The following is a 13,696-nucleotide window of genomic DNA, read 5'->3' as shown; positions in this document are numbered from 1 at the left end:
GAGCCAGCCCTGCACCCCCTTCCCTGTCTCCAGCCAGCCCCTGCCACACTGCCTGCCCTGCCCGCACCAGCCCTGCACCCCCTGCCCTGTCTCCAGCCAACCCCTGCCATACTGCCTGCCCTGCCCACACCAGCCCTGCACCCCCTGCCCTGTCTCCAACCAACCCCGTACCCCCTGCCTTGCCTTCAGCCCTGCACCAACCCGTCTCCAGCCAACCCCTGCCGCACCCCGCTGCCTGAAGCCAGCCAGTCCCGCACTCCTTTGTCTCCAGCCCTGCCAACCCATGCCGCACCCTCCCTGTGGCCCTGCCTGAAGCCAGCCAGCCCACCCCACACCTCTTGTCTCCAGCCTGCCCCACACCCCTTGCCCAGCCTGCAGCCAGACCCTACCTCTCGCATCCTCCCCCTCCCCCACCTCCAGCCAGCCCCATGTTCACTGGTGCCCTGCAGTTCCGAGAGAAGTAACCCTGCACACCTGCTTCAATGAGATGGGCAGGGAGCAGCTGGGACCCACACATGTGCACCCTAGCACACCCTAAGGGAGTGGCAGAGCTCATTTCAAGTTCAGACCCATCTTTTTAAAAAGGAACTTTTAGGTAGGGTTAACATACATCTGTACTTTCCCGGACATGTCAGGCTTTTTGGTTCTTAAATCGCCATCTGGGAGGAAAATACGGACGTATGGTAACCCTACTGGTACAAAAAATACATACTGTGGCAGAACTTTTTATAGGGAACCGGTTGTTAAGAACTGAAAGGCTTTTTTTTCACCAATCATCCCTGCGGGGCCCCGCCAAAAATGTTCAAATTGGGCCCCACACTTCCTAATTCCAGCCTGCCAGCCACGGCCGGGATTCAAAGGGCTCTGGGCTGCTCGCAGAGATTCCTGGCCGCAGCTGAGGTTTAAAGGTCTCAGGGCTCCCCACCGCCACGGGCAGCCCAGAGCCCTTTGAATCCCGGCAGCAGCTGAGATTTAAAGGGCTCAGGGATCCCTGTGGCTGCAGGCAGCACAGAGCCCTTTGAATCCTGGCGGCAGCTCCAGGGGATGGAGTGAGGCTGGGATTTCAAGGGCTCAGGCTCCCCTCAGCAGCAGGAGCTCTGGGACCTTTAAATCTCTGCCCCAGCCCTGAAAAGCTCCGGGTTCCCCCGGTCGTCAGAGCCCCAGGCCCTTTAATTTGACCCTGAGGGCTCCCAGCCACCTCTTTGGCTGGGATTCCCTGGTTGATTTAACATCAAGTAACACCTCCCCACCACCAACCTTCCTTTTTGACCCACAGCTGTTTTGGTGGGGCGGCGCTGGGGAAGGAGGGTTTGTTTCTGCAGGGCTGGGCGGGGTGTTTCCGCCAGGCTGGGAGGTCCTGAGTGGGGGGTGTTTCCGCAGGGCCGGGGGGTTTCGGTCCTCAGCTGTTTTCTTTGGAGTATTGTGGCCCTAGCTGTTTTACTCAAAGTACTGTACAGCAACTTTTCAGAGGGATTAAGGCAAAATGCCACATTTATTAGTAATACAGGTATCAATTAATACTCTATGATATGCACATGAGATATAAATCACAGTCATGCATTCACGCACACACACAGACATAAACACACTCCGTCTTGCTGTTGTTACCAACTAGTTGCTCCCCTTAACTGCACTGGCCAGGTGAGTTAGATGGGGGAGGGGTGGAGCCGGGCTTCTACCGATCCAAATCGATGGTCCGATGGTGACAAGACGAGGTCCGGGATCCTTCTGCAAGACACCTCGCATTTATAGCAGCTTCCCTCTTAGGCAAATCTAGACCAGATTCAAAATCTGGGTCTGCGTCCGTTGGTCTTTGTGCTGCTTTTCTCTGGGTGTTGTCCCAATGCTGCTCAAAGAGGGTGTTTTCTAAAGAAGGTGCTTGCTTCTAATCCCTGAGGCCATCAATATGTCTGCTCTTCTTTATTGGGCCCACTTGACAAGTTGTATTGTCCTTTGCTCTGGCTCCCATTCCCTCTTCAACTGTTGTAGCTGTCTGGAGGTGGGTGTCTTCCAAGCCTCACTCATTCACACCTCATTCAGTCAATAGAGCAATTGATTACAGAGTGCGGGGGAAGATCTTATTCTACTTCTAGCAAAAAGGCACATGTTTTCTTTTACTTTAACTATACTATCCTTAGGGGCTATAACATTTGATACAAAGTTTTCTACCAATTTTCTATATAGGGATCTAATACAAAGTTGTATGAAAATAGAGAGGCACAATGCCAAGTCATATGAATTACAAAATAACATCATGCAGGATGCAATGTCATAAAGATAAAGATACTTAATACAAAATAACACAATGCAACGTTATAAAGATTTATAGAGATAGTTAATACAGAGATTTCTCTACATCACCACTTTACGAGTTGTGCAGGCCTGCTGACGGCATTCGCGGGGCTTCTTGCTCGTGTGGATTCTCTGATGCTGAATAAGGTGAGAGCTGCGATTGAAGGTTTTCCCGCAATCACTGCATTCATTTGACCACTCCTGTGTGTGGATTCTCTGATGCCGAATAAGGTGTGAGCTGCGACTGAAAGTTTTCCCGCACTCAGTGCATTCATAGGATCTCTCCCCTGTGTGGATTCTCTGATGCCCAATAAGGTGCGAGCTGTGACTGAAAGTTTTCCCGCACTCATTGCATTCACAGGGCCTCTCCCCTGTGTGGATTCTCTGATGTTGAGAAAGGCCTGATCTGTAAGTGAAGTTTTTCCCACACTCAGCACATGTATTTTTTTTGCTTTTCCCTGCAGATTTCCTGCTGTATTCTGGTTTCCTTAAGGCCCTTCTGAGTTCTCTGACAGGAAATAAATTTATCCATTTTCTCCCCTGGCTGGTTTACCTGCTCTTTTTCTGGTCTGTGCTGAACCTCACACGTCATTGCATCACCTGCTGTGATAGAGACAGAAAGCTCAAACAGGGATGGAAAGGGGAAGTCCAAACCAAAACAAGTGCTGGAGAGAGGACAAATAAAAATCAGGAACTCAGCTCCCCCCAACAGGAGAGAGGAGGGGATCAATTCAGCCTTCACATCCCATCCAACTTCACAGGGGGAAGGGAGAAAGCTACTGCCCGGTGTCTGCTAGCATCTAGAGGAAGCCTTGAGCTATATTTACCCTGCGGATGTGACCCCTGCTATGGACAATAATGAACTGAGAGACTTCCCAAGAGCTTTGTAGGGCATCCTAGATGTTTCCTTCGGGCACTTACAGATTCTGAGTTGGTTTAATGTTTCCTCATCTGTGCGGGGAGATCCCAGGATCTCTCTTTCCTCTGAATCCTGGAGCTCTGGGACCCATGGCTCTTCCCCTTCTTCCAGCTGGGAGATCATATCACCTTGGAAAACCAGAAACTCCGCTCAGATGAAAGAAAACAAAGGAGTTCAGTTGATTTCATACAACTTGATCATCAAAAACATTCTGTTAATTTATCTTCAGTGCTTAGTGTGACCTAGTGTGCCTGGGGCAGTCCTCACTGAAAATGCCAAGGTCAGAGCAGGCTGAAAAAGGGAGAGCAGATGCTCCCCATACTGGTGGTTAACACTGAAGTTAAACTCACTGACCAGTCACAAACTGTGCTTCTGATCCCACACACTGGTTAACGAGACTCTGAAAAAAGAAATCACACGGCCCCCTTTATTGCATGACAGTTCTCTGACTCCTAATCAGCAACTAGGTCCCGTACAGTGAGAGGTTATTTAAAAACTCTGCTCACTGTGGTACAGCATGGCCAGAGGGCAGCAGGAGAGTGATCCTAATAGGATCCAGGAAGTGGGTGGGTAGAAGGTTAGCCACATTACCCAGGTTTGGATCTCATCCAAAATACCATGCTGCCAGCCAATCCTTTAGCAGTTAAACTAAATGTTTAGAAGAAAGAACAAATGAAAGAATGAAGTTAAATTCCATCCTTCCAGACAATTCTTTAGCATCTAAACTAAAGGTTTAAAAGAGAGAAAGACAGAAAGAATTTAAATGGAAAAGCAGTCAGATACATTCCAAAATGGATATATCAGGTTCTTAGCAGTATTGGTGAGTTGCTGGCTTGAAATTCTGTCTGGAACGCATTCACAGCTTGGATGGGTCATTCAGTCCTTTGTTCCAGGGTTCAGTTTGTAGAGAAGTTGCTCCAGAGGTAGGAAGGGGGATTGAAGACAAGATGGAGATGATGCAGCTGCGCTTTATATTCCTTTTGTCATGTGGCTTGTACTTCCTGTGTCTCAAACACAAGCTTCACAGCACATGGCATGGAAAAGCTTTGGAGGTTTCATTACACAGGCAAACCCCGGCACGTCTTGCTGACTCAATAGGTGTATCCCCTTGGTCCATAGGTTCATTGTACAGCTGATGACCCTCAATGGGCCATCAAACATGCTAGGCAATGTTGATGCCAATATGTCTGGGGGTGTCACCCAGAAAAACTGCACAAGTCTGGAAATACAGATATACCTTACATATCTGTAACTCACAATACAAAGGTGATAGAAACATAGAAACAAAATTATCATACTTGGCAAATCATAACATTTTCACTGACACTTTACATGGCATACCTAGCATGATTAATTGCAATTTTATCAGATTATATTATTTTATTATTAATACCAAAGTGTCTAACAATTTCATGCAGTCTCACACTTGCTAAACTAGTGAATTCCCAGGACCAGTTCCCCAGGTCCTTGAAGATGCCAAACATTGTGCTTAGGAGGGATTGAAATACCCACATATCTGCTGGGAACACACACACAGACACTGTGTCAATCTGTACCCCTGTGTTCACTCTTCTAGAAAATTATGATCAATTTTGTACCCAGTATGGCTTGTGAGGTATCATTAGAAAACGCATAACCTACTGAATATTATCCTCCTGTTAAAATGTGTAGTAACACTGTATGTAAAATTGTGAGCTTTTACAGTATGATATTACTGAAAAAGTTACAGTTCTGGGGAACACCCACAGACCAGTTCCTCAGAGACAGCAAGGCAAACAGCTCGTCAAACAGCCATTCTCCTGCAGGGGGAAGGTGTGAAGACATTAAGGGCTGGTCTACACTACGGGGGGAAATCGATCTTAGATACGCTAATTCAGCTACGTTAATAACGTAACTGAAGTCGAATATCTAAGATCGGATTACTCACCCATCCTCACCGCGCGGGATCGATGTCCGCGGCTCCCCCTGTCAAATCAGCAACTACGTTGGGGTTGGTGTTGTTCCGGATTTGATATAAGTGCGCTCGGGGATCGATATATGGCGTCTAGATGAGACACCATATATCGATCCCCGAGCAATCGATTTTAACCTGCCGATACGGTGGGTAGTCTAGATGTAGCCTTACATTCCATCACAGGGACCTATTGAGGCTGTTGTGGAAAACGACCACAGGATTAATATTTGAATCAGCTCAGCCTGAGGCTCTTTTCTTGGTTACAAGCACGCAGGGGGCGACAGCTATTGGAATACTGTTCCCGAGCTAAAAATCACACAAGCCTTTTACACCTTAAAACCACAAACAATGACACATACGTTGCACGTTAATTTCCTTATTTAGAATATATTGCAAAATATGATGCAGGTCAAAAGCAAGCTGAACAATCAGTTTTCCATATTTGGCCTTTCCTGTTATTTTTATTACACCTGGTGATATGGGAGCAAGACTCTCCATGTCTCAAGAAATGTCACTACCAACCTAGGCCATTTTCACATGCTGGGGTGCAATCCAGATCAGCGAGGAGTTGTGTCATCTGTAATCCTGGGTGAGATTCAGTGTTCTGCTCCTGGAGCTTCCCTGTCTGGATACTCCCAGCCAGCGTTCAAGGACGCACTGAGTGTCTGTATGATAAGTAACCCAGGACTGGCAGCTCTGACTGCAGCCGCCTGCTTGTTACACCCCAAGCACATTCTGGTTTGGGTAGAGAAGGCTCAGGGTTTGAGAGAAGGCTGGAGGTAGGAAGCTTCTGTTCATTATGCTGGACTTAACCCCAGTTTTACTTGAGTAAAGAGGAGATATTTGACATTGTGTGATGCTGCTCCTGTGCTCTGTTCCCAAAGTGTTCTGCAGCAGAGGAGGGTCTCTGGTAGTATGTATGTTACTGGCCTATTGGGGTGATGCTGAAACAGGACAGGGTACAGATGGCATTGTGGGGGTGGCATGAACCTTCACTCTTCATTTCCCCTTCCAAGAACAGAAGGGACAGGAATCCTTACCCAGCAAGACCATCGTCTCATAGTTCCCCTGCATGACATCTCTGTAGAGGGCTCTCTGAGTGGGGTCCAGCAGAGTCCCCTCTTCCCTGGAGAAATACACAGACACTTCCTCGAAGGTCATCGGCCCCTGAAAGAGCAGGAGTCCAATACTCAGTACCTGCTGACCCACTCACAACCCCACTATTCACGGAACAGCAGCACCAGGGAAATGGAAGCTCCGAGAGGCACATGTTAACAGATTCCCACCCCACCTTGCTTACAGCAGCCAGGAGGCATCAGAGGGTAGAAAGAGAGAAGCTTTGTGTCTCCCATTTGACAGACAGAAGCGGGGTCTTCACATTTATCACATAGCTACTAGCCAGAGCTTAATATAAGAGATGGGGCTGTCTCTGGACCCTAATAGTGGCTCCCTGGTAGGAATTCAAGCACTCTCCAAATAAAATATACAGAAGAAAGGGGAAGTCAATCATAAAGAATAGAAGTTAGAAGGTCAGAATTGTAGTGCCCATTAACAAAGGTTTAGAGAAAATAGAGCCTCTCAAACTAACGGGATATCCTTATTGGATGAGATCAAAAGTTTGGTTGCAGCTAATAGTATTGATGTAATATACCTAAACTTCAGTAAGGGACATGACTTGATTAGCACAATATTTTTACTAAAAAGAACTAGAATGATACAAAATAAACAAGGCATATATTAAATAGATTAAAAACTCTGATAGTAAATGGGGAACCATGATCGAGTAGATTTCTTTCTAGCAGGTTCCTGCAGGGATTGGTTCTTGGCCCTGTGCTATTTAACATTCTTATCCATGACTTAGAAGAGAGTACAAAATCATCACTGATAAAGTTTACAGTTGCCACAAAGATTGGGGTTGGTGGTAATTAATGAAATGTCAGTAGATTCAGGCTCCATCAGTGAGAGTCTGGGAAGTTGTTCCAGCCCTGGCTGGAGGGTTATTTCCTGTTCCACAAAGAGGGGAAGTTCCATTCCCAACTCCTGTGCCTTGAAATTAGGACCTATCTGACACTACACCCCCATATTCATCATAGTGGTATGATTATAATATGATTAGGACATAATTATGATCTATTTTGTAGAAGATGCATCATGTGTGGTGTCACTGGAAAAGTTCTGATTTGCTGAATATGATTATCCTATTTGTGTGCACATATCATGTTCGTATCTGAAGTTATGGATATTGACTCTGGATCTGTATTTCAAATGTGCTTACTCTGGGTAACACCCACAATGAGCCTTTCAGGTACAACAATGAAGAAACCAGACAGTGCTGATGGCTCAACAAAGACAATGGACTGTGAAAGAGCTTAGCCTTCCTGTGAATGTTTCAGCCAGCCTATGAGTCATGGCTACTATGACTCAGCAGGGCCTGTGACCAGACCACATGACACTAAACTCCATTTTAGTACCTGTATTTTTCCACAAACTGGACTAGGAACTGAGTTTGGAACAAAAGGTTCCCACCATATGGAAAAGCTAAATAAGGTGGGGTGTGACATCATCTCTTGGCCTCATTCTCCACACAAGAGAACTTCTGGAAACACCCGAGAAACAAAAACGGATGTGGAGGAAGTGCTGCTCCCAGGATCAAGAGATTTCTAGCTTGTGTATGGAAACTTGGGGGACTGTTTGTACCATCAGTCAGGGTGAGAAATTGCTAATTCAGATTCTATCTATCTAGTATGTTAGGCTTAGTCTGAGTTTTGGTTATTTGCTAAATAATCTGCTTTGATCTGTTTGTTATCACTTATAATCACTTAATCTATCTTTCTGCAGTTAATAAACTTCTTTGATGCTTTATCTTAACCAGCGTATTTTGAGTGAAGTGTCTGGGGAAAATCTCAGCTTGTTGTGCACATCTGTCCCATATTGAGGGGAAGGGGAACTACATTAATGAGCTTGCATTATAGAGATCCCTGTGCACTATAAGATGGTATCATTCTGGATTTATACTACAGCAAGTGTGCAAGGTTGGGGAGTGGGAAATTGGCTCTTGTCTTCTATCTGTCCTTGAGTGGCTTAGGTAACGCACTCAGGTAGCTTAGTTGGCTGAATGGCGCCACCTGCTGTTGTGTTGGGTGATAACAGGCCCTGGAGAGGCTGGTGAAATCTCCAGCAAAGCAGTGTGAGAAAGGCCAGCCCAGCGTGAGGGTTAGAGGACACAGCAGTTCCCAGAAGCTCCACAAACTGCCTCCTGGGGGTGACAACCCATCACGCCCTACACTACACAAGTCTCAGCAGCTTTGTCACATGCTGTCCCCTCCCTTTCTCCACCCGAGATATTTCCTGCTTCCCACCACCTCTAGCAATTCCCACCCTCTTATGCATTTACTGCTCCTCAATCTCCAAGCAGAGCCCGCCACCCTGATAATCTCTTACCTGAGCCAGCTCCATTGCAGCCATTTCCTTGTCCCTGGGAGGACGAGATGATCTGCAGCGAAACATGGATGTTATTCTCTGGCCTGCCGGGGTGAAAAGGGCAAGGTGTGAGAATTCAGACTAGGCTTTTGTCCATTCCCCAAGCCGATTCCCCCCAGCTTTTCCCCTGATAATGCACATTCTAGGTTCTAGCACACTGTGAAGCACAGAGTGACCTTATTCCAGTACAGGCCTAGCCCCCTCCCACCAGGGTGTAACCCTCTGACACATGGGGAAACCCTCCCAGTAACAGTCTCTCTCTTACACGTATCAAGTTTGCGGACAACACCAAGCTGGGAGGGGTTGTAAGTGCTTTGGAGGATTGGATTAATATTCAAAATGATCTGGACAAACGGGAGAAATGATCTGAAGTAAATAGGGTCAAATTCAGTAAAGACAAGTGCAAAGTACTCCACGTTGGAAGGAACAATCGGAGGCCAGAGAAGAGCAGAAACAAAGGAGTCACTTTGGGGGATTCTCCCTGTCATTGTCTCCAAGGCAGCTGTCTCAGGTTTACAAAGGTGTTTCATGTTCCAGCCTTTATACAGTCTCTCCTGGGAGTGCCCCTTTCATGGACTGGGCCTAGTTTTAGTTTTTGGTAGTTAACAATCTTGGTTTATTGTTCATCTAACCAGTATGTGTGGATTGAAGTGTGTTGGAAACTCTGTTTGGGATAACAAGCTGGTGCATGTCATTTTCCGCTGATGAAATGACAGACTTCATATGAGTTTGGGAGGTTCAGTAGCGTGCTGGACAGTGCAAGATGCAAATTTCTGGGGGAAAGTTGGGCACTTGAGAATTTGCTGGTTTTCTCCTGAGGTGTAATTCATGAGTGGCTGTCTAGCAGCACTCAATACTGTGTAGCTGGGAGTGAGTTACATGCTGGAGACTGTGTGTTAATTGGCCAAGAGGGGCTGTTCTCGCGGGAAAACAGTGGAAAAGGCACCCCATGCTGGAGGACTGAGGGGACAGCTATTTAACAGTCCAGATTGTACTCTGGGTAACATCACAGACACTCATTATGACAGAGCCTCTTACAACACAGAGAAAGTAAATCCATGTCCCAGAAATCGAAGACTCCAGACAGAGGGCAAGTGTCCCTGGCACTGCTTCTTGCTGATAGAGAGGTTCAGAGACAGTGCGAGAATCCTGGGGAAGCTGGGAACAGGAAGCATGGGCTGGCGGTGTTCGGTGGAGAAAGGGAACAGGAAGGGCAGGGATATTACTGAATCCAGGATCTCAGCAGTACTAGATGACAGGATAGCACATAGTGCAGCCCATTGGAAAACACAATCCCAACTATACATACAAAATGATGGGGTCTAAATTAGTTGTTTCCACTCAAGAGATGTATTTTGGAGTCACTGTGGATAGTTCTCTGAAAACATCCACTCAATGTGCAGCAGCAGTGAAAAAAAGTGAACAATGTAGGAAATAATTAAGAAAGTGATAGATATGACAGAATATCTCATAGATCGTATTTGTAAAAACAGCAAATAAATCCATGATACACCCACATCTTGAATACTGCATGCACATGTCACCCCATCTCAAAAATAGATATATTGGAATTGGAAAAGGTTCAGAAAAGGGCAACAAAATGATTAAGGGTATGGGACAGTTATGCCAGATCTAACCCCCAGTTTCACTTGAGCAAACAGGAGATATTTGACACTGTGCAATACGGCTCCTGTGCTCTGTTCCCAAAGTGTTCTGCAGCAGAGGAGGGTCTCTGGTATTATGTGTGTCACTGGCCTATTGGGGAGATGCTGAAACAGGACAGGGTACAGATGGCATTGTGGGGGTGGCGTGAACCTTCACTCTTCATTTCCCCTTCCAAGAACAGAAGGGACAGGAACCCTTACCCAGCGAGGTCACAGTCTCATAGTTCTCCTGCATGACATCCCAGTAGAGGGCTCTCTGAGTGGGGTCCAGCAGAGCCCACTCTTCCCTGGTGAAATACATAGCCATCTCCTTGAAGGTCACCAGCCCCTGAAAGAGTGAGAGTCCAACACTAAGGACTTGCTGCCCCACTCACAGCCCCACTATTTGTGGCAGAGAAGAGTGAATCAAATGGAAGCTCTGGGTGGATCATAGTCAGGAGAGTCCCACCTCGACCTGGCTCAGAGTATCCAGCAAATGCCAGGGTGAGGGGATGAAGAGAGAGCCCCTTATCTCTCCCAGCATATCCATCACCCCCCTACTAGCCACTGACTGATAGAGGAGATGGAGCCCCTAGCAGGGTCCAGGGAGAGCTCGCTGGTAGGATGCCCAACACCCTCCTCATTGTGAGGAGCGGGATATGAAGGGAGAGGCAGCTCCAATAAGCCTGACTCATGGGTGTCCCCTTTATATCTCACAGCAGCTGATGGTTAATGAGGTCAGGCTCCAGCACTAGGAGTCTGGTCAGTTTGACTAGCTCCATGTAGGTGGGTTATTTTCTCTCTTCACAAATTAGGGCATTTCCACCTCCAAACCTCCTGGGTCTGTTCCTAGAATCTAGGCCACTTAGTAAATAACTCCCAGCAGGTCTGCCACACCCTGGCCTCCTCCTTTCCCCACGCTCTGAATTTCCTGCCCCGCTCCAACCTCCAAACCAGACTCTGCAAACCTTCCCACCTCTGGTGTATTTGCTCTCCCTTTCCTCCAGCAGGAACCCACCAGCAACCCCCCGATAATCTCTACCTGGACTGACTCCACTGCAGCCATTTCTCTTCCCTGTCCCACGCCAGGCTGGGATGAGCTGGAGCAAAACATTCTGCAGCCTGTCTGGGGGAGAAGGGCAGTTGTGGGCGTTTCACAACCGGTTTTAGTTAATTTCACATCACAATTCCCCCAGGCCCTTTCCCTGCAGACAGACACCCTGGGGAAGAGGCTTAAAGACATCGAGGCTCAGGTGATCTTCAGTGGGATTCTGCCGGTTCCTAAAGCGGGGCGACGAAGGAGTGACAAGTTTATGGCGATCAACAGATGGCTCAGGGAGTGGTGTTATAAGGAGGGCTTTGGGATGTACGGTCACTGGGAAGCATTTACGGATAGACGACTGTTCGCTCAGGATGGACTTCATCTCAGCAAGGAGGGAAATAGAATCCTAGGATGGAGGCTCGCCGACCTCATCAAGAGGGCTTTAAACTAGGAAGTTGAGGGAGATGGTTTGGAGATGTTCGGGAGATCTCCATGCCAGAATATAGCCTGGAGAGGGAAGTAAACAAAGTGAGCGGGGATACCCTTGCGACCCCAAGATTTGATCCAAGCAGGAATAGTGGAGTAGAAACCAGAGTAACGGGTGATGCTGGTGGTAGAAAGTTTGTGCACGACGGGGGAAAGAATGTCACTGACGCCAAACGCCGAAAATTAAAAGGTCTGTACACTAATGCGAGGAGCCTAGGTAACAAGATGGAGGAACTGGAGTTACTAGTGCAGGAAGTGAAGCAGGATATTATAGGGATTACCGAAACCTGGTGGAATAGTACTCATGACTGGAGCACGGGTATTGAAGGCTATGTGCTGTTTAGAAAAGACAGGAAGAAAGGCAAAGGTGGTGGAGTAGCCTTGTACATCAATGATGAAATTAAATGTAGCGAAATAAGAAGCGATGGAATGGACAAGACAGAGTCTGTCTGGGCAAAAATCACGCTGGGTAAAAAAGCAACTAGAGCATCCCCTGAGATAGTGCTTGGGGTGTGCTACAGACCGCCGGGATCGGATTGGGATATGGATAGAGACCTCTTTAATGTCTTTAATGAAGTAAACACAAAGGGGAAATGTGTGATTATGGGGGACTTCAACTTCCCGGATATAGACTGGAGGACGAGTTCTTGCAAGAATAATAGGGGTCAGATTTTTCTGGATGTGATAGCGGATGGATTTCTTCATCAAGTAGTTGAAGCACCTACCAGAGGGGATGCCATTTTAGATTTGGTGTTGGGGAGCAGTGAGGACCTCGTAGAAGAAATGGTGGTAGGGGACAACCTTGGTTCGAGTGATCATGAGCTGATTCTGTTCAAACTAGATGGAAGGATAAACAAATGTGGATCTGGGATTAGGGTTTTTGACTTCTCGAGGGCAAATTTTAAAGACTTAAGGAAATTAGTTAGGGAAGTGGATTGGATGGAGGAATTAGTGGATTTAAATGTGGAGGAGGCCTGGAATTACTTTAAGTCACAGCTGCGGAGACTGTCGGAAGCCTGCATCCCGAGAAAGGGGAAAAAAAACCATGGGCAAGAGTTGTAGGCCAAACTGGATGAGCAAACAACTCAGAGAGGGGATTAGACAAAAGCAGAAAGCTTACAGGGAGTGGAAGGAAGGCAGGATCAGTAAGGAAAGCTACCTTGCTGAGGTCAGAACATGTAGGGATAAAGTGAGGAAGGCTAAAAGCCACATTGAACTGGAACTTGCAAAGGGAATCAAAACCAATAGTAAAAGGTTCTACAGCCACATAAATAAGAAGAAAACAAAGAAAGAAGAAGTGGGGCCGCTATACACTGAGGATGGAATGGAGGTTAAGGATAACCTAGGCATGGCCCAACATCTAAACAAGTACTTTGCCTCAGTTTTTAATAAGACTAGTGAGGAACCTTGCGATGACGGAGGGATGATAAATGGGAATGTGGATATGGAAGTGGATATTACGGCAACTGAGGTAGAGGCCGTACTTGAACAGCTCGATGGGACGAAGTTGGAGGGCCCGGACAATCTCCATCCGAGGATATTAAAGGAACTGGCGCGTGAAATTGGGAGCCCGTTAGTGATAATTTTTAAGCAATCGATAAACTCGGGGGTTGTGCCGTATGACTGGAGGATTGCTAATGTAGTTCCTATTTTTAAGAAAGGGAATAAGAGCGATCCGGGTAATTATAAGCCTGTTAGCTTGAAGTCTGTATTATGTAAGGTCTTGGAAAAAATTTTAAGGGAGAAAGTAGTTAAGGACATAGAGGTGAATGGTAATTGTGACGAATTGCAACACGGATTTACTAAAGGTAGATCGTGCCAAACCAATCTGATCTCCTTCTTTGAGAAGGTGACGGATTACTTAGATAAAGGAAATGTGG

The 13,696-nt window shown here is 46.9% G+C and overlaps 1 protein-coding gene across 1 annotated transcript in view; it reads right to left on the bottom strand.

The window, feature by feature from the left end:
* Positions 1–5,304: 5,304 nt before the first annotated feature.
* LOC127053667 (zinc finger protein 558-like) overlaps positions 5,305–13,696 on the bottom strand; it is a 166,873-nt gene continuing 158,481 nt past the window's right edge. The window contains exons 3-5 of the mRNA XM_050958756.1: positions 10,511–10,637; positions 8,607–8,689; positions 5,305–5,361 (exon numbers count right to left, since the gene is read on the bottom strand). Coding sequence (XP_050814713.1) covers positions 5,353–5,361; positions 8,607–8,689; positions 10,511–10,637 — 219 coding nt within the window. The 3' untranslated portion in view covers positions 5,305–5,352. The remainder of the gene's footprint in view (positions 5,362–8,606; positions 8,690–10,510; positions 10,638–13,696) is intronic.

This window comes from Gopherus flavomarginatus, chromosome 6, assembly GCF_025201925.1.
Source record: "Gopherus flavomarginatus isolate rGopFla2 chromosome 6, rGopFla2.mat.asm, whole genome shotgun sequence".
NCBI lineage: Eukaryota > Metazoa > Chordata > Testudines > Testudinidae > Gopherus > Gopherus flavomarginatus.
This window is presented reverse-complemented; position numbering and strand designations above follow the sequence as displayed.